The sequence below is a fragment of the Amblyomma mixtum genome, chromosome 7, assembly GCF_055824585.1.
Source record: "Amblyomma mixtum isolate Tamu chromosome 7, ASM5582458v1, whole genome shotgun sequence".
Classification (NCBI taxonomy): Eukaryota; Metazoa; Arthropoda; class Arachnida; order Ixodida; family Ixodidae; genus Amblyomma; species Amblyomma mixtum.
The window spans coordinates 60,917,536-60,941,517 of record NC_143018.1 but is presented as its reverse complement, the minus strand read 5'-3'; the positions used below and the strand labels follow the sequence as shown (position 1 = coordinate 60,941,517).

Genomic DNA, 23,982 nt, shown 5'->3' with positions numbered 1-23,982 from the left:
TCCTCCATGGTCGTCGTCATGGTAGAGCTTCTGAAACTCTATGGTGGAGGCACTTCAAAGTTTGGATCACTATAGTTTGGAACACGGTGCATTTCGTGGTCCCGTGTTTGTGTTGCCAAGACGCTACCTGATCTCGTGTTGTTGTCGGTTGGTTTTGTCACATGGCTACTGCAAACACTCCAAGCGTGTTGGTTGTCCCAAGACTTACGTCATGTATTCCCTTTGCCTCATTGGCCCTTACCCCTTTTGTAATTTTTGTAATTTATATCCCTCTCCAATACATGCTCCAATATAACTCGCTGCTACAGTAAACTTATCAGTCTCTAGACATCGCTCGCGTCGTGCAGTTTGAGCGTCGCATAGCTCGCCACGGATGCGAAACCGAAACGAACCTTCTTCTTAAGGAGAACAAGTGGGAGCTTCACGTCACGTGCGTTTGCATTGGCGGCCCTGCGCAAAAAATGGCAGACGCCGAGACTGAGAGTTGCCGATCCGACGAAGACTGCGACGTCAAGCAGGCAGTGGCGGACGTTGACGGCGCCGAAGGCGTACCCTTGAATACCGAGTGGACCTTCTGGCTTGACAAGTGAGCGCACTTCTGGTTTGCATACTAAGTCCTTGAGTCTAAAACTGCCGGTGCTCGAGTGGGTGCGCGTGAGCCAGCAGTTTAGGAAGGGGGTTGGCAGCGATCAGAAGAGTGCTTTGTTTACGACGCAGTCTGACGGTTAACAGGTTGGTGCTCTAACAACTTGGGACATTGGCCGATTGGAACGAAATCCGGAACGATACGCGACAGCCACTATACTGGTGACGGAGAACTGATCGGCGGTTGTCTTCGTGCAGTGAGCGAAGGCGTCACCTTGACATCTCGGCGCGCGCGCGCGAGCATAGGTTGTTTTCGCGAAGCGACAGGAAGCAGTGTTGTGCGTGCCGCAATAATACGAATAACGTTGTTGCGCGCTCTTGCGTTGTAGGATGTCCTCCTACGTTGGACAGAAAATTACAGCGCTCGTGCGCTCGTTGATTCTCGATTTCCGGGATTAATTGAGCTATGAATCATTGTTTTGGTTTCAAGTGCAGGCTCCGTGCGGGCAGTCTGTGCTGTCATTGGGCCACTTTTTTTTTTTTTTTTTACAAAGTTTGATGCTGAATTCGTGTGTAAGGCGTGCCTTTGAAGTGCTTCAGTAGTTCCGGTTTCAATGTGGTTACGGTGTGGGCAGTGATAAATCATCGTTCATAGACTTATCGTTAGGAGGCTTGAGCTAGATAGCTGGTAAAGGGAAGGGCAGGACTGGGGTGTTTTTTTGTTTTGTTTTTGTCGAGCGAGCTGGTGAAGGGCTGGGCTCAGGTGTTCTTTTTTTTTTTTTTTTCGAGCAAGGTGGGCTTCCGTGACGGTATTTTTAGTGATCTTGTTTCGGTATCGATGCAGTGATTGGGAAGATGTGTAGGTTATTTTATGAACGTTGATTTATAGGTTACGTTTGCACAGAATTTTAAGTTAGGCAGGATGGGCACTTTTGAACTGCCTGTCAGTACGTGTGACCTTTGCAGGGAGGGGTGTAAGCAAGCTGAACACTCATTTTCTCCGGGACATACACCTTTTGCATGCTATATCCTATGTTATTTAGATAATCCGTCAGGACGTTGAAGGCATGCCAAATGATGTTTATTGTTTTATAGCTCACCTGACTTTTTCTTTTTTGTAAATATTTCTTCTGATAAGCACTTCCAAGTTATGAACATTTCTGTTGACATTTGCTGCTTGCTGCTGCTTCTGAACACATCACTGTCATCGCCTCACTCTGAGAAATCTTCACACAGCACTGCTGCCACTGCTCCAGCACCACGTTGGGCAGTTTTAACCGGTTGTAGCTGTGCATGTCCATGTAATACAAGGGAATGTAGGAATACCGCCACACCCAGGATATACATGTATTTGCATATAATGTTGGGTTAATGCGGTGTAGGTAGTGGAGACTAGGGATTGGATTTGGTGATGTCATAATGACAACACTAAAGTCAAATTTGTCCGAGGGTACAGTTCTTGCAGTGTTGTCCGCTAGGCTAATGTCATCCTGATGTGCATTTGGGATTAGTTGGTTATTTGGGTACCGTCAGTTTGTGTCCATGGTCTCTCTTCAACTGTGGAGCCATCACTATTTATGAGGAAATGCCCCTTGCATTAAATGCGCACATTTGCTTTGTGTCTTTTCAGGACAGAAAGCCGAGGCATCTCGGCAGCGGAGTATGCGGCCACCCTTAAGAAAATTTACACCGTGAGCACCGTGCAGGTGTGTGATTTTTGGGCTGGTCTTACACTGTGTGATGAGCTGCGCTTATATCTTCTTTTTTTTTTTCTCACTTACATTTACTTTGATGCTGCTTGGGACAGTTTCAGTACTAGACTTTTCTTGATCATAATCCGTTTATTTCATCTAACTGCCTGCAAGCAGCGTGCAGAAAGTTGGAATTTTCTGGAGGAAGTAGTAGTTACTTCATTACATATACAAATATACCGGATAGACTCTATGGAGTAGTTCAATTTTGCTCAGGGCAGAGAGAACAGCCTGAAGCTAAGTTGTACACCTAGTGTCAAAAGTTTATAGAACGCAATTTTGATCAAGTAAATCTAATGTCTGTGCAACCAGGACGCATTGCTTTAGATTTGATGTTGCACTGTGTAACTGGCACACTCAGAATTAAACTGCGCTATCTGTTCCTGGCTGTTTAAAAATACAGCAATTAAATTAAATTTTTCACTAATGTATTGCATCCCTTAACTATTGAGTGCAGGCTTACACCTCACGAATGCCCTCAAATATACGTAGACAGAAAAAGAAAACAATTTGTGTAACTTTTGTCATTGTGAGCTTATGTCTGTTATTATGGAAGCAGCTTCCACAACCCCAATATTGTCCAACTCCCAGTAGCAGCATAACCTGTGCAATGCACACACCTGTTATCTGTTCTCTGCCAGCCTGCTGCTTGAGTCGCCTTCACTAAGTGCGGTGATGGAAGCAGCACGAGTCTGCTGCATCAGCAGCCATTGTTGCTCTGAGTGTGCACAACTAGCAGCAGAGTGCAGTCCCTCTGTTGTGTGCTCTCAAAGGGCTCTCATAGAGCACTTTACACTTTTTTTTATCAAACATTCGCATACCTTGCTGTGCTGAGGAAAGCGGCAGGCAAGTAGATAAAAAAAAGTGCACACAGATGTTCCATAGCTTGCAGCATGAAGTACATGGTGCCAGATAGCACTCTGCAGCACGCAGTTCAAGCATAAGTGAGACCATTTTGATAATTACTTATGTGCCGGTCATATCTGGACGCAGCCTTCCTTCAGGAAATTAACCAGTGTGGGAGCCGCAATGTCCGGATTAGCGAGGGTCCAATTGGCCGGAACTGCGCCAGCAGTTCGAATTATACAGATTTCCCAATTAAGGGGTTCAAATTAATGAGCTTTTGCTGTGCTTGGTTCCACAACAAGAACTGCATGAGCTGTCTCGCACCAGTGAGTTCAGTCTTAGTGCTTGACTCGTATTCCCACTAAGCCATTCTGTCATCACTTCTCTGTTCGTTTTTGTGTACGCGTGAAATCAGTAAACACAGTTTGGCCGCAGTCATCCACCTCATGTGGGAGGTGTGGGGTTCAATTCCTAGTGCCAGCAATTGCCCACTGGTTTTTACTGGTTACAAGCTTTCCCCCCCACCTTGTGCTCAGCTTCTCAAGGCTGAAATGCTTGGGAAAAAAGTGTTTTTGACCATGTTGCTTTAGTGTCATTAAAATCAAATCGTTGTGGAAGGTGACCCACATTTATTGAAGGAAGCCCGGTAGCCGCGGCTGGTGTGAGCCAGTGGAACAGGCTGTCAACGCTACTGGCCTGGCCATTTGCCGAATAAGTTCTTTTTATCGTGAGCAAGGTCGTGCTTCAAGCTTCAGGTTTCGCATCAGCGCCGCTGTCGATTCCAGTGCCGCTACATCATTCTTTCAGGGATTCTGGGCGGTGCTTCATCACATTCCGGATGTGTGTGAGCTTGGCTTGCGGCACACGTACCACCTGATGCGGGGCCAGAGGCGCCCCCTATGGGAGGACCCAGAGAACCAGCGGGGGGGCACCTGGCGCATACGCTGCCACAAGAAGCACACGGTGAGAAGGAACGAGTCACTGCCTCGCTGCTACTTTACCTGCACGAGACGTATTTATACCTTTTATCGCCTCCGTGAATGTAATCGGCTTGTGGTAGGCCGACTTTTTCGCAAGTTGCAGCGCCCTCTGGGTATTGGCGAAAATTCGTGTACTACTAGTTGAAAACGGATGCGCACGGGAGGTGTAGGCGTAATCCAGTTAGGCGAGGCGCCAACCACGCCTGCGAAGTGGCATGCGTGTGCTTGATAGCTGCCACCATCCGTCGCATGCATCTGTCGCTAACAGGAACTGCGGGTACACAGTAGGAGTTGGCAGTATGTTTTCAGACCAGTGCAGCTGGAGGAGAAGTAGAGACAAAAGGGTACTTGTCTGGGCTAGTCAGTACGTCTCGCAGGAAAAGGCACAGCGCAAAATAGACAGGTCTAAAGAAGTGAACAGACACAGGCACTACAGGCACTGTGTCTATGTCTGTCCACTTCTTTAGTCCTGTCTATTTTGCGCTATGGCTTTTCCTGCGAGGGGTAGAGACGTGCACAGAGTGGCCGTGTGAAAAGAGCAAATAAAATATGCCAGCAGGCTGGTTGAACATTCATTGCATTCCTACTTGCATGCTACGAGTTATGACATTCTTAGCATTTTTTTTTTTTTTTGCAAAGCGCAAATTTTGGCACTGAATTTTTGCGATTCACTGTCCACTGACATATCTAAAGCAAGAAGAAAATTTCATACAGGAAACCTAAAATTCACAAATTTGAAAAACAAAGGATGACTGGACCTGCAGTATGGTCCTAGGAGTGCAACAAAACAAACGGGGTCAAAATAGATAAAACAGTCGTGAAGAAATTTGCTCCGCAAGGTGGGTGTCTGGGCAGAAAACTGTAACGGAGAAAAGCGCCAATTGTTTTGAGCGTTTCGCCGCAATGCAGAGTAACCGCGATTCGCGAAACAAATTTTTTTCTCAGTTTATCCCGGCAATGTGTGGGGTTTAAAATTGGGGGAGATATATCCGTTCTCCCCGCTTAAGCGCGGCTGACATAGTTCAAAGCCGCGCGGACCCCACCCCGTGGTTGCGTACGCTACCGAGCGCACGCCGACCACAGCGGGCCTTGCTCTACGGGAACAAAGGAACGACACACTGGCTGACACAAACAAGGCATTTATTGCTATAACAACAATAACGCCAGCTAGCAACAAAATACACTGAGAAATCGAGGATGTCCGACTCACCAGCACGGCTACGAGCGAACGTTCGCCCATGGTAGGGCAAAGGGATAAACTCCGAGGCCGAGCGGGACGGGCTCGGCGGGAGCAAGTTCCGACCAAGAGGCGCCCGTCGACGAAGAGCGAAGCTGCGAGCGAAACGTCCGGTCACTTCCCGATCCCAGGGAGAAGAGAGCCAGCTATCCCTCGCGCGCGCGCAGCAAAACGCCATCCGTGGCGCTGGTGTTGCTACGGCGCGAGTGCCCTCCCCTGTTAGTTAAAGTAACCAAAACTGAGAAGAGTGCATTTCGGAGGGAGCTAACAACAGTGGGGTGTGCAATGCGGGAAAGCGAATGCAGGGGACGAAGGCGTCCCCACAAATGAAACTTCACCCTAGCGTAAAAAACGAGGCATTCAAGCGGATACAACAATTTAAAAAAAATCAAATTTTTTTTCATCATTTCTTAGGATTTCGTAGCTGTGTCCTCCCCCCCCCCCCCCCTCTAACCCCTTAACGAGGCTCCATTAATTTCGGATTAATGAGCAAGTGAATGAAAGAGTGCAATTATATGTGAGTTGTTTGTTCTGCTTGTTACAGCCATTGGTGTGGAGGGAGCTTCTGCTGGCTGCCATTGGAGAACAGTTCTCTGAAGATGTGCGGCCAGGTGAGAATTGTGGATTTTCTTTTCTCTTCCTCAGAGGTGATGTGTTATGAGATGATGTGGCAGTTGTTGTGCGAACTCCAAGCCATCCTTGGGTATGTGAATTTCTTAACCACACACAGATCAGTGGCTTGGTTTGTGTATGTGTCCTGTTGCCTCCTTTTTCTGCACAGCATCTGCAGTGACACCTTGTGAATTCAAGCTGCCAGTGTATACAAACTAATTCCTTGGTCCTGTCGGCATTAGGTGTGCAGTGAGAACTTGTTAACTTGTACATCAAGAAGCTATAAACAATATTCTTGTTAATCATACCTCAAGGGACTATAAAAAATGTTGAAATTATTGAATTACCCCAAAAAAAAACGGATCAGGAACTGCTTTCATCACAATAACTTTATTTGGTGAAAGACTGAGCAATGGTTCATTGCTTTTGAGATGAGAACAGTGCGGCAATGACTATTTTTTGGTGGAACTCCACCACCACTGCGTCGCACACCTCGCAAGCGGCAGTGTCACTTGTGAGGAGGCTTCACCACAGAAACTGTGAATTGTGTGTGATGAGTGCACAGTTTCGGCACGTTGGAAGAACGGTAGAACCGTGTGGATAGAAATTTGCAGCAAGCCACCAAGGTGGCTCAGTGGTTGTGGTGTTAGGCTGCCGACCCGAAAGACACTGATTCGATCCCGGCCGTTGTGGTCGCATTTTGATAGAGACAAAATGCTAGAGCCTTGTTTATTGCCTGATATCAAAGCTTGTTAAACAACTCCAGATGGCCGAAATTATCCAGAGCCCTCCACTATGGCATCCCTCATAGCCTGACTCGTTTTGGAACGTTGAACTCCAGGACCAAAAGCTCAGCGGCACCGAAGTCGCAAGGAAAGGAACTGGGATAGAAAAGACTATTGAGACATGTCAATCAACGCCCGAAGCAGTGTGCAGCTGTGCTCAGTTGGCTGGTTGATGTGGGCTGGCATGAAGCTTACAAAACCAAAACTATGGAGTATGACTATTCCTGGAGACGGGGCTTTCCGTTCGTCGTCATGCTTGCTGTTGCAAGCATGTCAGGGGTGCGTGAACAACTCTGCAGCATGGAATTCAGGTTTGAGCTGGGCTGTTTAGGCGATCGCTTGCCGCACTTGTCATACCTGGATGTGGCCTCCCTTCAGCAGCCCGTTAGAATTAACCAGTGCGAGACCTGTAAGCGTCCGAAATAGTGAGGGTGGAACATTATAGACTTGCATGGGCGTTGGCCCGGACCACTTCTGCTGTTCGAATTATCGGGGTTTGAATTACCGTGCTTTTACTGTAATAAAAATGCTGTGCTTAGTTGTGTACAGGGTGTGCCAAGTTTGTCCGGTTGTGCCATGAGCACACTACATGAAATGAAAAACAAAGCGTACAACTACTGCTTTGTTAGAGAGGTGGTGGGTGCACGCAAGTGCAGCAAGAATTAGCATATAAATGGCTTATGCCACTTCACTGCAAACCTCGCAGCTCTCATCAAGATTTCACAGTAGTACATTGCCTAGGGTCTCCAACTCGTGAGGTGCACTCTGTACAAGTTGGTAAGGCTTGAAAAAATGCACTGAGAGGTTTCATACTAGAGGTGAAATCCTAGTTCACATGACTTTAGTATTTTTTTTTTATGAGCCAGATATATCTTGACAGAAACCGGAAAAAAAAAAAAAAAAACTAAGTTTTTTTTATCCACAAGAATGCATAGAAGGCTGTTGTATGATGTGCTTGAAAATTCCAGGTATATGGCCCATTTAATTTTTATAGTTCTTCAAAGGAAAGTTCTATGGGTGAACTTAAAATTACAGCTCAATTTCACTTAAGTTCGGTGTCTGGATTTGGCTCATTTTGAATAAAATCTCCCCACCTGTATGCATCACCTACTAGCCCAGCAACAAGTTTTATTGTGTCCATTTGGGAGAGGAGTTCTAGCTGCAGAAGCTTGCTCAAAATTCTTGCCGAGATGCTGTGGTTGTCAACACGCGCAGCAAAATGACATGTGCACTGCTGGGCTAAAGGGGTTCAGCACCAGTGTTGCTAATCACATCGTTGACTGGCACAGTGCCTGTTGGCAAGGAAAAAATCTCAGTGAGTGATGGCTATGCACCTGTGACGCAGGGGACGAGATATGCGGAGTGTCGGTGTGCGTTCGGGAGAAGGATGACATAGTGCAGCTGTGGAATGCGGACGCACGCCTCAGCGAAGGTGCATCGGTGCTCTCGCGTGTCCATTCACTCCTGCCGCAGGGAGTCAGCCCCATCGCTGAATTCTACAAACGTGAGTGGTTTTAGCAAATTAAGACCCTCACCTATCGCCCTTTCTGACTCTTCGATCAGCTGGCCTAGCTGCAGCAGGAGAGGGAGCACCTCATAAGCATTGACATACGATGTGACATGGAACAAGTATTTACGTTCTCTTTCACTTGGAGACTGGGTGGTTTAGAAATGAGCACCTCGTAAATGGCACCACATTGAGATGTGTAGAGTAACGGAGTCATCCAAAACCAGCGTTTATAGATACTTTTTTAGTTCCGTAACTCCTCGCAGCGCCCGTAGGGAGCAGGCGGCCTGTCGCCGTCCCCGCCACCGCGGCGCTGCAATCGCGGGTTGAGCTAGGAGAGCAAGAGTCGTCTGCTAGCGTGCAGCGTGCAGCGTTTCGCACGAGCACTCGCATTGGAATGATCGCTGCGCGACAGCTATTTTTTGTTTCCGGCTCTTGCCCGGATGTATATCATAACATATGTGTGCATAGCGCGTTTGCGAACCTAAGAGCGCTATTCTGAGCAGTGTCACAAGCGGCCGTTTTGTACGGGTAATGACGAAATGCATGCTTCGATTCTGCTTCTCGTGAGATGAACCTAACCTTGCTACTTCAATAGATTCGGATTATCCGCCGAACCAGTTTTTCGCGACTGGCTGTTGTGTCTCGCATTTCGCGCAAAATTACTTTTACGTGTTATTACAGCAATACTGGTGCAAATAAAACCCGCCGCTGTCTCAGTGGCTACGGCCCGCGGCTGCTTTCCCGAAAGCCGCGAGTTCGATACCGGTGTAGGCGAAATGCAAGAACAACTCAAGGCCCTTGGTATTTAAATCGAAAAATTTTATTCACAAACCCACTAAACATGGTTGTTGACAAATTTGCTGTCAACTAATTTGTGAGACAAGTTTCGCCTTCCTTCGCTCTCTTTGAGCTCTAATGGCGCTACTATTTTCCAAGCACTTTGCTCGCATAAAGAAGTGCAAGCACCTCACTAAATCAAAGTAAATGAATTGAGCTGTGAACACCTCAGCATGCTCTAGACAACCAACACCATTCGTGCCTTTTCTTACAAGAGAATCCAGCACGTTCCAAAACAGGTCGCCGAACAACTCGCCCTTTGTAGCCTGTTTTATAGTTCCCTCTACCGTGCTTACACAGGCATACATCTTTTCGGAAGGGTACGCGAGTCTGCCACTGACAAACTCACGCTCAATGATGAGCATAGCCTCACGCGGCAGAGAATCCTGCCTGCCAAGTACGTCCACTTTGCAGAGTTCATATTTCGCTTTATTTTTCTTTTTGAAAGCCACATAGCCTGCCAAATAGAACAGGGCTGTTTCTTCTGGTGATGGAACCCTGTATCTGTGGTCGTTGGAGGCATTGGAGAGGTCCCTGAAAGGTATCGCCATCAGCTCCTGCCAGATCTGTTCTAATTCTAGCCTTTTTCTGGATGAGGGCGTCGCAACGCTTTTCTCCGATGCTTTTCAAGGCGTTAACTAAGACACGATCAGTTCCCGTCTCACAGTTCCCTTTCACAGCTACTTCAAAAGGTGTGTAAAGAGAAAGCAGCTTAAATAATTGGCTAAACTTCGTCACTGTAGGGTGGTCTTCATCACCTCCAAATGACCTCACTAGGCCAAAAATCTCTGGATTTAAAAAAAAAAAACATTATATATGAGTATTTTTAGGCTTTTTCAACGTGCCAGTCTAATTACCTCAAGCAGGTCTTTGTTTAACTTCGCTGTGAGAATATAGCTGACGCCCTTGTTGTGTAGGAACTCTATAATGGACAGCACTGATATCAATGTCACCCGCAAGGACTCAACGGTTTGATTTGATGGAATGAGTTTGATATTTCCTCTTGCTTCCGTCTGGATGGCATTTCTCCGGGTTGCTCTTGTACCCGCTGGTACAGCCGGGCACGAAGCAAGTTGGCATCGTCGCGCTCGAAAGCTGCTTCACGGCCAGCAGCGTTTGTTGTTCTGAGTGCACGATGGGGACCACGTGCTGGCAGAGCGCACAGGAACACAAAAGGACAAAAAAAGGTAGCGACAAACCCGGGCACGGGCTAAATAGTAACTGCAGGAGAGGAGCCGCGCGCGCGCCGGCGACTGTGCAAACCTCGACTGCAGCGCCCTCTCACCGCCCGGGTACAAGCAGCGCCCACTTTCAGAGGAGGAGTTATGCAACTAAAAAAGTATCTATAAACGTTGTCCAAAACAATCTCCTTGATAAGCAAGTGACGTGAATGGCATTGGAAGAGTGAATGGCATTAGAGACAGCACTACCAATGCTACCACCTGTGGTCATCATCATCATCATCAGCCTGACTACATACACCCACTGCAGGGCGAAGGCCTCTCCCATGTCTCTCCAATTAACCCTGTCCTCTGCCAGCTGCGGCCCCCGCATCCCAGCAAACTTCTTAATATCATCCGCCCACCCGACTTTCTGCCGCCCCCTGCAATGCTTGCCTTCTCTTGGAATCCACTCCATTACCCTTAAGGACCAGCGGTAATCTTGCCTTCACATTACATGCCCTGCCTAAGCCCATTTCTTCCTCTTGGTTTCGACTAGGATGTCATTAACCCGCGTCTGTTCCCTCACCCGCTCCGCCCCCTTCCGATCTCTTAACGTTACACCGACCATTTTTCTTTCCATAGCTCGCTGCGTTGTCCTTAACTTAAGCTGAACCCTCTTTGTTAGCCTCCACGTTTCTGCCCCATAGGTGAGTACCGGTAAGATACAGCTGTTGTATACTTTTCTCTTCAGAGATATTGGTAAACTGCCATTCATGATCTGAGAGAACCTGCCATATGCTCTCCACACCATTCTTATTCTTCCACCTGTAGTGACGTGTGGTCCACTCATTGATAGGGCTGTTTTAAAATTGAAGTCATGCTAGGAGCACTGGTGATGTGGAAATAGGTGGCTGGTTTTGAGTGACTGAACATAGCATAGCATTACCTGAAGGCACCAAAGGTGACGGTATGGTTAAGATCAGTGAAGACTTCGAGGCTGGCCTACTTTCTTTTTCTGCCTGCAATAAAAGAAGCATTGTGGATTGCAATGCAGGAGTGCTGTACAGAGTTTCCTTTCATGCATATTATAGGTATCTTGGTTTCAGCCCCTTATACTCAGTGGTACAAGCCAGGGCACTTCATTTTTACGCCACCACGGTGGCTCGGTGGTTATGGTGCTCGGCTGCTGACCCGAAAGACGCGGGTTCGATCCTGGCCGCGGCGGTCGAATTCCAATGGAGACAAAATTCCGGAAGCCTGTGTACTGTGCAATGTCAGTGCTCGTTAAAGATTCGAATTTTGCCTCCATCGAAATTCTAGATGCCCATGTATTGTACGAAACCACATAAGGGCACAGCTGTACAAGTGCCGAAGGGATAGTGACTGGGAAACTTTCCTAGCTTGCTTCCTGCGATGCATCATGACAGATTGACAGTCACTGGGTTTTGCTTACCTGACCTCCTGGCTTTATTGTTCATTCGTTGTACAAGAGTCTTCATCATCAATGTCGCATTTTAAATTCTTTACAAAGTGCTCATTGAATGCTTGCCGTTCCACTTTCATGCTAACCATTTTCAAATGCCACGAAGCAATTTTTTTCTTGTCTCTCGCTTATTCCTCTTAAGTCATTGAGAAGAGAGACCATTTGGCTTGCACGAGGTTGCCACTATCGGGAGATAATTGTGAAGTTTTAAAACCAGTGACATTCTGCTTGGGCTGACCCTGTGACCAGTCCATCGTAATTCTGCCATAGTGGATCAAACGAGGCGCTCCCTCCAGGTTGTGAAAATTGCCATTACAGACCAGTTCAAATCTCGGAGGCTTTGGGGAACTTGCAAACACAGGCACAAAGGCTCGACGAAGCACATGGAAGACCGTACAAAGCGCTTGCAATGATTCAGGGCTCTTTGGTCATTCTATCATAAGGGCCATCTAAATTTGGAGGTCAGCGGATATTCATGCTACTGGATGCATTCGGGCAAACTGTGCCAAGCAGTTCAGAACTGTTGTAAAACTGTGAACAGCTTATTGCTTAGGTAGCAGTGCTGGCATCGCTACTCTATAGAAGCTGGCCCTGGTTCTGTTCGAATATCGATTCAGAGTTTTGTAACTGCTAGTATTGAACTGCATGCAGTATAGCTCGCTTGATGATGGTGTTGTTCCTTGCCTTATGGGAGTCAAGTACAAAATGACATTTTTGAGTCGGTAAATCTATGTCGTGTTGCTGTCAGTATCGGCAGGTACAGCATGTTGGGTCTGCTCAATTTTTCAAACATTATTTTAATGATATCTGTTACGCGTCAGCTGTAGTTGATGTAACATGAAAGTAATGCTTGCATTCCCAGGAACAATACTACAGGCTTAGCATGGCGTCGAAAGTTTTGTATTCCAACTCCTTTAGCATGCTCGACTTCCTTGACTAAGATAGCTCTATTACGTCCAAACGCAAAGCAGACATTGTTGTGTACCACAATGAAATTTATGTTCACGACCTTCGGGAACATTTTTTTTCAAGTCCTTGGCATAGTTGAAGCTTCAGAGAAAGCTTGTGCTCCAACAGTTATCTTGTGGCATGCTTTCACTAGACAATCACCTCTTTCCGTCATTCTTCAATGTGTGGGTCACAAACGGCCTGGAACCTCACTGGTAGGCTGCATATAAAGTTTAGCTAGTGGCAGTATACCATATCTGTGGCATCATTGCGTCACTCCATTGGCAGTGTCTTATTTTTTACATTGCTAAGATCTCTGGTGCTTAAGTGTTAAGTTAGCAGTGCTAAAGCACAAGAAAGTCATGACTCCCAGTCTAAGCCAAATTTTGAATCACAGAAGGATGTGATAAGCAAGTGCTTGCATCTTTGGCACTTCAGCAGTATACCTACAGAAGTCAGATTGGTCTCCAGAGACATTCACTGGAATTGCAAGCAGCCATACTGTTAGCACTGGTGACCTATTGGAACAATTACATTTATCACTGCTGTTCTGTAATATGTTTGAGAATTATAAAGGCAGTGTACCTTCGCATTTATGTGCTTTGCTGGTAGGCATTTGCCTTCGAGTACCCCTGCAGGTGTGTAATCTAGAAATTGAACTCTGAAAGCTGGAGTGTGGCATGAATAATTCATTACGAGCCATTTTTTGCCATCAGTTTCAGTCACTGCCAGCGTGCAGCTGCTGTGAAAATGAAAAATTGGAGGGGACGCTCAAGCTCCGCCTTAAGGGTGCGACTTGATAGTGTTAATGAGTTAATATCCATATATGCGGAATTGCTCATTCTCTGCTTTACTTTCATAAATCCATGGGGGTTCTCATACCACTCCTGGCGCAGTGGTTTTGATTTTGTTTTATTGGGGTTTAACGTCCCAAAGCGACTCAGGCTATGAGGGACGCCGTAGTGGAGGGCTCCGGAAATTTCGACCACCGGGGGTTCTTTAACGTGCACTGACATAGCACAGAACAGGGGCCTCTAGAATTTCGCCTCCATCGAAATTCAGCCGCCGCAGCCGGGATCGAACCCGCGTCTTTCGGGCCAGCAGCCGAGCGCCTTAACCACTGAGCCACCGCGGCGGGGTAAGCCCTGGCGCAGTGGTGCAGCAGTTAAGCAATGTGCCACTGCCCTGTGACGGCAGATGCTGCCACTGGTAGGGCTTGTACGACCCAGATCCCTCTTCCTGAGCAACCTCTCGCGATCAACCATTGATATTTACCTGCCACCTGCCAGGGAGGTTAGTTTGCTCGCAATTCACTGGGCAGGTTTTGATGATGCTTCAAGGTCATGTGACCCAAGTGTTGCACCTTATAGGTTGCTTCCCCAGGGATTTTTTTATGCGAAGCATATTGCTAGAGCTACCGCTCACGCCGTCGCCGTGGGACCCCCACGTGACACTGTGACGTCACACCACGTGACATCGGATGAGAGAGCCGGCCTCCACCTCGCGCCGTCGCCGTGGGACCCCTAGCCGTCACACCCGCGCGTTCACACTCGGTGTAGGTGAAACGCTCGCTCCACCGGGCAGGCAGACGCGGCTTCCGTGGCAATCCAGGCGCTCACCCAACGCGCGTCTCGGGGTTAGTCGGCGTTCCGCTGTAGCCATGCCGTTGTCTTCCCCCACGACAAAGGCTTCTAGTGGTTGTATTAAAATGACCAAGTATTCAACCAAGGAAAGTCATGTATTACCAAGCCTAGCCACTAATATGCTTCGCATTCCCCAGGCTTAGCCAAGCTGAGCCTCAGCAATTTTTTTCTCACCACGCCAACACTGGATTTTTTGCAGAACAGGAGTCTTAACGCTATGGCGGTAAAATGTCACAGCTGCTTGCCTGCCAGTATTGAAAATGATGTTAAATTATGTCCCACTTGATGCCTGCTGCAGAAACTTGCTGGAAGGCATACTGATAGGTTGATGAAACTAACAGGATCCTTTGTTAACATTAGAAATTTCATGTCTATACCCATTTAACCTGCCCAGTTTAGTACGCATAGCCCGAAAGAGACAAGACTTAAAGCAGAGTTCATCGCATGCCCAGCATCTTGGCAGCGCAACAACAGATGAACCACGAGGCACTGTTTCATAAGAGCGTGCAGCAACCCACTGCCACTTTATAACAAGAGTTTTGCCCGTGCGTGTCTCTTGCACACGCGAACAAACTAAAAACGCGCATCACTGACGCGCCACAAGTCAATCCAAGTACGAATTTCTCGCCATGACCCTTGGACGCAGTAACAGTCAGCGTCGCTAGGCAACCAAGTCGTCGTCAGAAACGGTTTCCACAGCACTGCAGTGTGTCGGCTGGGGACGCGCACTTCCTCACGCTTCGCGACCGTTGTGAACGGTGCCCAATCGCGCACGGACAGTCAAGGCACGGCCAAACGTGTCTGGCCAGTACGAGCGAAGTCGAACTTGCTCGGAAAGTTGGCGCTCTCAGATCGTGCGTGCTACCGCCACCCGGTCGTCGAAGCTGTTCTCGGGCATTGCGTGATTTCCGTCATCTCCGTTCCACTTCATGTGAACCAAGGCGTCTCGTGAACGTGACTACGGCGCCGCGCAAACCTCTTCCTGGCGGCACTAATCCTCTGTGCTTTCCCCCGCCGTCTCCGCTGTTTGTTCCGCTCTCGGGCCGGCGTCCTCAGCGGGGTCTGTCGGTGCGGACTCGCCGTTATCGGCGTCAGGTTTCGGGTCGTCGGGCTCGGGAACCTTCTCGTCACCCGTCTTTTCCTCGGCGTCCGCTGTCGTCAGCGCAGCGTCCGTCAACGCCGAAGTCTCCTCGGCGTCTGCCGACGCTTCCTGAGCCGCTTGGTCGTCCTCGTCTTCGTCGGACGAGGTTTCGTCGTCTCGCTCGGAGTGCGACGACGCCGCGGTCTTGCCCGTCGTCTTGCGCTCTTTGAGCTTCTGCTTTCTGCGCAGCCGCTTGGCCCGCTTCTTCGCCGTGCGCTCCTCGGCTTCGCGACGGTTGCGCTCGACGCGGTCGCGGAACTCGACGTCGAGCTGCTCCTCGCGGGCGCTCTGGTCGATGTATTTCTGTCGCGCGTACTCCTTGCGTCGCAAGTGCCGGTACACGTGAAACTCGCCCGAGCCGGCGCCCGCGCTCGAGCCCATCACGTTGCGCACGAACTCGGGTGCCTCGTGCGGAGCCCTTGGCTTGGCGGGCTCCGGTATGAGCACAGGCCGCTCGGGGTGCTCCATGAGCCGCTCGAGCTTGAGGCGCTGAACGTCGTACGCGTTCTTGGGCACCACTACGGGGGCCGTCGGCCGGGGCTTCTTCGACGACGGCTTCTGCGGGGTCGCCACGCCGAGCTCGCCGCTCTCCGCGTCGCCCATGGTGTTTGGGTTAAAGTTTCCGAGCGCTCACACAAAGTATAAACCCAGAATTTGAGATTCACCGACGTCCCGACGCACTGACGCAGAAAAAACGCGTTCGCCTTCGTCTGCCCAGGCCTGCCTTCGCGAGTGTCTCCGTTTCCGCTGGCAAAGCAGCCGGGGATAGGTGGCGCTGCTAGCGTGAGAAGCTCTTGTTTCGGTTTCGGTTCCCACTTTTGGCTAAAATTTCTGTTGCGGTATCTTCTATTTATTTTTTTCTGGCTTTCGCAAGATTTCCTGCCGCAAAACTTTTTTTTTCGTCGAGTTGGTTTGTTTGTTGCTTGAAAACTTGATGCAAAAATGGGTACAATCGCGCCAGAGAGAAGTATCTCTTGTTTTTCTTCCCTCGTGTGAGTTCTCAAGCAAAAGTATAAGTTGGTACTTTCATGTTATACTTCTCTGCTTGCTGTTATTTTTATTTGCGAATCGTAATTTTTGTTTTCTGTGATTGATAAACTTAGCTTATTTTTGTTAAGGCTGGGGTCCCACGCTGGCGCAGCCATAGCCCTCCCGCTTATGATAAAACAAACAAAAAAAAAAGTTTTGAGTCGTTTGAAAGAAAAATGTATTTATTTTCAGTGATATGCGTTGTTAATAGCAGTTATTATTGACACGAGTGGAGTGAGCAAAAAACGTTTTTTCGACTTGCCTGCTTCTGTGCAGTGTTTTGGAAAAACTACTGCACCAAGAAGGAGGCTGCTTGTGTAGCGTTTAAATTAAATGTTAATCTCGGTAACTGGAGAGTGGTTTTCGGCTCCAGTGGATAGTTATTTAGACCTGGTGCTCTGAAAAATGTAAAAAAATGGCAATTGAAGTATATTAAAGGCTCATTACATTCTGGTCTAATTCAAAAAACAGGACCAAATTCGTGCGTTTGTGGATCACGCATATTTCGTTAAGTATGGAAAATTTCTTTGAGCTGCACTTGGTAGTTCTTCAGTTTTCGTTGTGCAGAGTTATTCGTCGTAAAGAAACGCAATCCACGGGGTGCCCAGACCCCCGTGGGGCTGCTAGCTTGCTCGGCACAGGGCTTTGCATTTGTTTCCTCATTTTGTCACTATCACTGTATGACTATTTTTTTATACCTCTGTTGCTTGCACTTAGAAAGGTGTATTAATCTTGAGAGCAAATTCTGATTACTTTTAATACAGCTCCTCTGCACACCATGTTCTCCCCTACTCCCATTTTTTTCTTTCTTGGGGTTCTATGGCCACAGGCCCATGGGGGTGGTTTTACAGCTGAGGTATTGCATTGTTGGGGCCCCAAGTTGCACATCTTATTTCTGGCTACCCAAAAAACCACACCTTTGTAACAAGATGACATCACACAATAGATATCCCTACAAGCAAGAGGTGTCAATTTTAGTTGAGAGGATATATACACTTCTTCCTCTTTTAATAAAGCCTTCAGTTGACAGCCTGTGCTGTGCTGTATATGTGACCTTTCTAGCCTTTGTGTTGTGTTGTGTTGTGTTGCGGTGTGTGTGTGTGTGTGTGTGTGTGTGTGTGTGTGTGTGTGTGTGTGTGTGTGTGTGTGTGTGTGTGTGTGTGTGTGTGTGTGTGTGTTGCGGTGTGTGTGTGTGTGTTTGTGTGTGTGTGTGTGTGTGTGTGTGTGTGTGAGAGAGAGAGAGAGAAAAGAGATTCTGCTCACCCTTTCCTACCTTTCCAGCTCACCAGTCCCGACTTGCATACGAGGGCGGCCATAAGAAGATGTCCCGCTAGTCAGCACAGCCCCTGCGATCTGCACGGGTCAGATGGTAATGCCCTGCCGAGTGGCGGCGCTGGCTTGCTGCCCAGCAAAGCATCAAGCAGAACCGCACAGCTGGACCTTGGTGCTTTGGTGTTTTCAGCTCTGTTATGAGTCCTGCTACATATATGTTTGCTTCCCTTTGGTTTTAGCTTTTAATGATCAAGAATGAACCTCAGTTTACTAGCGCTATGTTTTGCCTAGACTTGTGCCTCCACTTTGCTTGCGTCTGCTGAACAATAAGGCTGTGTTGCACAGTGGAGTTTCAGCATTTTTTATAGACTGTGTTAATGTTTCATTTTTTTAATCTGCAGCCAAAACCTGTTTGTTTCGAGAAAGTTCCTCAGGTGTTGTCACAAAAGTCACTTGAGGTTCTTTTAGCTGAACTTAAAACTTAAAAAGGAAAGAATGCTTTTTAAACTCTAAGTGCATCATACATGTTAGCAGCCATTATGTGCCTCTTGCAGTAGTATTGCATTCAGTGTTCATGTTTTATTTGCTTTTAATCTTTTTATTGCTAAAATTGTATTGCTTTGTACTGCCATGTTGAAAGATTTGTATTGTAGCACAGTTCCTATTAAGCACAAATGGTAAAGCACCCTGACAGAGCTCCATGAGGTGTCCGCACTGACGATTGATTGTGATTTCAGGTTATCACATGAAGCAGGTCTGAGCTGAGCCGCAAAATTTTGTTGTACTTCACAAGGGATGAACTTGTCATGGGCTTGTGTAGGTCGCGCAGGAGGCGACTGTGGCCACGTTTATTAGAGTGCTGCCGGTGAAGAGGTAATGGCAGAGCGGCGGCGGCTGCGTCCAGCCGAGGCCAAGGTCCTAGCGTTCTCCAGAGCGTGCTAGCGACACTTTGTCCTCTTCGGCATTGCGCCGCTGCCGGCCACGCGGGTAGCTACAGGGCTCCCCCCCACTAGACGATTAGTCGGCACATGAAGCCGGTATGTGAAGAATCGTGCAGTTTGTCCGGAGTCCGAAGGTGAGGCTGTGGCGTTGCGGCCGAACTTTCGGTGGCCGTCGAGGGGCACGTAGTGGCAGGTGACGGATGTTGTTCAGCCTGCGAAGTGGGCCCAGTGCCGGTGGTTCTTGTGCGGCAGCTGACGGGTAGTGCATGAGGTTCAGCGCAGCAGAGACAGCTAGGCGGGTCAGGGGTCCCAAGAGTAGCGCAACAGTTTCCAGTCCGATATGGCCGGTACTCAGGCGGGCAGCTACGGAAAGCACAGCGAGGTGCGAGGTGGGGAAATGGCTGCGGTGGACTGCATGGGCTACAGGTGCACGCTCACAGCCACCCGGGGACTGATTGGCTTGAACGTGACGGGCGGCCACATGCATGGCACCCTGGCCACTGGCGCCGAGCCGTTCATGAAGGAGGACGCCGGCAATGTAGCGGCAAACAGAGGCAGCCTCGGCACCGTTGCAACAACCGGGGGCACGTCCGCGGGCCGGGGGAGCCGAGGCATCTTTCTAGACGGTGGCTGATGAAGCTGCGGCGTGTCTGCAATCGGAATATGCTGTGGAAAACAGGTTGTGGGTGGTGGATGCCCGTCGTAGTTGCGGCAGGCAGCTGCCGAGCCAGGGGTGTCAGGCTTCTTTGATGATTCTAAGACCGGTGCGGAGCAAGAAGGGGCCGAATCAGTGGCCTGGATTGGCTTGAGGACCGGTGCTGGCTCCGGTTCAGGGTCCATTGTAGGAAATGTAGGGCGGGTGACAATAGCCCTGCTTGGGACTGCTGTCACCGGTTTGGCTGTCTTAACCTGCTTCATAGGACTTTCAGTGCAGTGCAGATATTTGGAGGGGCTGGGGTTGTGGCTAGCAGGCTTGGTCATGGCCGAGAGCTCTTGAGAATCAGCTGGCCACGGCTTCGGCGTTGCTGTGGAGGCCTGTGGAGCAGTTGGCGGTAGTGACGAGGGAGACGAGATGGTGATGCCAGAAGGCTCAACACGGCTGCTGCCGCAGTCTTCCTTGGCTGCAGGATGCTCTGGCGACAATGCCGGTGAAGTGCAAGGAGGCAGGGCCAAAGACACGAGGAGGACAGTAGTGGGAGCATGATGTCGGGTAAACTCATGCTGAGCCCACCTGGTGTATTGCCGAGACGGACGGCCGGGCCGGAGACGCTGGGCGGGAGTGGCGGCGAGGAGCTGCTGAGGCATGTTGCGTGGGCGTGAGCGAGGCCGGTGCAGGGACAGAGGCAGGCTGCGGCGAAAGCGGGTCCACTGCGTTGTAGAGCGGCAGCGGGACATGGCAGGTGCCAAAGTTCGCCAAGACGGCCGCGTGCAGCTAATTGTATGGCCGGCAGCCCAAGGCAAAGCAGGCGAGTCGCGCAGAAGGGTGGGCGGGAGGATATCGCAGAGGACTGCGTGTTTGAACGGCTAAATAGTGATGCTGTTCATGTACAGCACAGCCTCGAACTGAGTGAACCACCCGCCAGCGCTTTGGGACCAGAACGCCGGCAGTGGCAGGTCGAAGCCTGGGTCCTGCCAGCGCGCCATCCTGGAATGTTGGTTGGGAAGAAGGGGCAGTTCGCCGGGTCAACACGATGTGGAGATCGCCCAGTAGGCGACCGCGGCCACGTTTATTAGAGTGCTTCCGGTGAAGAGATAGCGGCAGAGCGGCGGCAGCAGCATCCAGCCAAGGCCAAGGTCCCAGCGTTCTCCAGAGCGTGCTAGCGGCACTTGGCCCTCTTAGGCATTGCACTGCTGCCGGCCACGCGGGTAGCTACAGGCTTATTTAATCTGAAAGGTCTGGAGATGAGTGGAAAAAACAAGTTCTTAGGCCGTGATAAATGTGGCAACCCCTCTTCAGTAAGGTTCATCCATGGTGAGCGAATGCATAAATACCTTGCTTCTGTCACTAATTTTTGATGACTTTAGCCTCCCTGACTCAATAATAGGCAGTTATACTATGTTCCAGTACATGTACAAAATTTTCATTTGTAATTTCTGACTGAAAGCAATAATTCATTTGTTTGCTGCAGTGCTAAGTATTGGTTAGCAGTTAAAACTCATATAAGTAGTAACAGCCATTAATGGTCACGAAGATTCAGTGCCATAGGTGCGGTCTTATAAGAGCTAGATTTTCCGAAAGACTTGTTTGTGTACTCTTGTTTCAAGACTCAGTTATTTACCCAGGGTATTAGAAAAGTTGCTAGTGCAGTCAGAATTCTGTAATATTTGCAAGAACTTTGCTGCCAGTTTTCAGTGTTGTTTTATTCTTCATAACTATGAGTTGTAAACGTTATGTTCTGGTAAAAAAAAAGGCAAGGACTTTGTTCAATAAACCACAAGGAGCTGGCTCATTAAATTAGTTTTGTTTTATTAACTTGCTTTTATTAGGTTTCAAGGGGTTCTTTTCTGGCATTGAAGTCATTCTTTTCTGGCAGTTCTTTCATCTACAGCATTATCAGTAGCAGTGCCTGGTATGCCCAGCTCTGTAGTGTTTCATCCTTTACATTTGAGCCAATTGGGAGGCGTAGAGTCGAGACAACTCTCCTGTCTTTGTTCTCTTGTGAAAACCGTTGACCTAGAGATAAGAACTTTCTGATAGTAGAGTATCAAATGTTTTGCAGTGCACTATGCAAGTTAAATGCGGAGTGTAACTTATCTTGCCATTGTCATTGCAGTGCCTTGAATAAAACTTGAAAAACTACTTTATTTTTATTCGAAAGCTCTTGCGAGACACTAGTTCTGGTAGTACATGCATGTGTTGCTGGGTGCACATTTGTGGGCATTTATTGCAAACTCGCAAATTGTTTTTGGCTGTATACTGTAATTAGCGCAGTAAGCAGTGTATTAATATGCCATACAAGGCTAGTGGAGTCTCATTTGCAGTTGATTTGTGTGGTGCGTGGATGTGCAAGGTTTTTTACGCCAATAGTTATGGGAAAAGCTCTGTCGCGGGTAAAGGTCATTGGCCTTGGTGCACTTATGGGGTGGACATTTAGGTGCAGTACACAGCCCGCTGTCAATACCTGACCCAGTGGGAGGTTGGAATGTAGGGATTTCTTAACTGATCTATTTTTCAGGTGTGTTCACGCCAACAGCCGTGGTGTTGCTAGTTGCAGTAATGAGTGGTGGTCTGCCGTTCCTCTTTGCTTGTTGTGAATCACTCTTGAATGCCTGCTTGCGGTGGGTGGCCACACAAGTTTTCAGCACACATCAGCCATGTTGGCTGGTGTTTCACGAACTATGTGTCTAGACAGACAGTACAAAGTGTTTGAAAGATTGAAATGATTCATTGCTTCCTGAAGTGTTTGGTTGGAGCCAGCGTTTGTAAATATAGGAGCAAGTGTTCTTTGAGTGCTGCTGTAACAGTTTTCTTGATGTGGCAGGTGCCAGATTAGGCATGCATATTTCAAGACCTGCTGTACAGGCTTTAATAGGCTACCTGAAGTGCATTTGCACCGGTGGTGATACATCACATAGTGTTCTTTGAAATGTTTTACTCGAAAAAAAAATAAATAAAAGATGTTTTAAAGTAAGTGTACTGTGTGTTGCTCATTTTAGGAAATAGATGAAATTTAAAATATTTCATGACCTCATTAAAAATTGTGCCCTCTGGCGCAGATTAAGGCCATTGTACTGGCATCAACCATAGCTATGGTCTGGAAGAGCCACACTGAAGATAAGAGCATAGCCAGATAGCAAGTGATTCATGTTGTAGCTTCCAAACCGGTAGCCTCCTTTGACAACAAAGGCAGATAGGAAGGCACCTTGAAGGTTCACAACATATCCCTGAGTAGACAGACTTGAAGCATCCTGTCAGATGTAAAAAAAAAACGAAAAATCTTGGAGGACAGGCACAAAACAATACCCTATCTCTTCACTTTGGACATGCAGATTTAGGGGACTCTTGTAAACCTGAACTTCCAGCTTATTTGAACTGACGCCTTGGTGGTGTTAAAGTTGTGTATTTCAATGCGAGAAAGCTTCTGGAAATTCGAACACATGAGAGTAATCATCATCCTGACTCTGCCCACTGCAGAACAAAGGCCTCTCTATCATTCCAAATAACCCTGATCTGTGCCGCCGCAGTGGCTCAGTGGTTACGGTGCTCGGCTGCTTACCCGAAAGACGCGGGTTCGATCCCGGCCGAGGCGGTTCAATTTCAATGGAGGCAAGATTCTAGAATCCCGTGTACTGTGCAATGTCAATGCACGTTAAAGAGCCCCAGGTGTTCGAAATTTCCGGAGACCTTCACTACGTCGTCTCTCGTAGCCTGAGTCGCTTTGGGACGTTAAACCCCCATAAACCATAACCCTGACCTGTGCCAACTGCAGCCACTGTATCCTCACAAACTTCGTAATCTCATTTGCCCTCCTAACTTTCTGCACCCCCTGCTAAGCTTGCCTTCTTTTCACATTGCATTCCCTGCCCAAGCCCACTTCTTCCTCTTGATTTCGACTAGGATGTCAACTCACATTTGCTCCTTGACCCACTCTGCCCTATTTCTGTCTCTTAACGCTACACCTGTCATTTTTATTTCCATAGCTCGCTGCGTTGTCCTTAATTTAAGTTGCCTTTTCGTTAGCCTCCACGTTTCTGCCTCATAGGTGAGTGCCGATAAGATACAGCTGTTATGTACTTTTCTCTGAAGGATATTGGTACCATTCCGGATCTGCGGTCACTACCTGCCCTAAGTATATGTATTTCGTAACCAGTTCCAGTGCCTTGCTGCCACTTGTAAACTGGTGTTCCCTTCCAAGACTGTCGAGCATTACTTAGTTTTCTACATATTAATTTTTAGATAAATTGCATAAACCACAGCGCAAAAGAACGTTGACAGGAGGGTACACTCCACGTTTCTTGCGCTATGGTTTATGTGATTTAGCAATACACCAACTAGCCCGCACAAAAGTCCGACTTTTTGGACCCACCATTCTACTCTGCCTGTCTATCATTGATCACTTAGCGAGCCATTGTCATCAGCGAATCACACATTACTATGCTTCATGTCACACGTCAGGTGAAACGCTGTGAAAAGTATGCAAGCAGTCTTCTTAGCAAAATAAAAGGATGCGTGTTATTTCGCGCTTGTTTTGTGGCCGAGTAGTCTAAGGCACAAGAAA

General features: G+C 48.3%; 2 protein-coding genes across 2 annotated transcripts; one reads left to right on the top strand and one right to left on the bottom strand.

Annotated features, from left to right (window-relative positions):
* Positions 1–428: 428 nt before the first annotated feature.
* Positions 429–22,395, top strand: LOC149336241 (eukaryotic translation initiation factor 4E type 3-like). Its single transcript, XM_089552776.1, has 6 exons — positions 429–586; positions 2,216–2,291; positions 3,990–4,145; positions 5,944–6,010; positions 8,142–8,300; positions 17,832–22,395. Exons 1-6 carry the CDS (start codon positions 462–464, stop codon positions 17,882–17,884), a joined length of 636 nt encoding a protein of 211 aa, XP_089408902.1. The 5' UTR covers positions 429–461; the 3' UTR covers positions 17,885–22,395.
* Positions 14,873–16,263, bottom strand: LOC149336242 (uncharacterized). Its single transcript, XM_089552774.1, has one exon. It carries the CDS (start codon positions 16,122–16,124, stop codon positions 15,372–15,374), a length of 753 nt encoding a protein of 250 aa, XP_089408900.1. The 5' UTR covers positions 16,125–16,263; the 3' UTR covers positions 14,873–15,371.
* Positions 22,396–23,982: the final 1,587 nt, after the last annotated feature.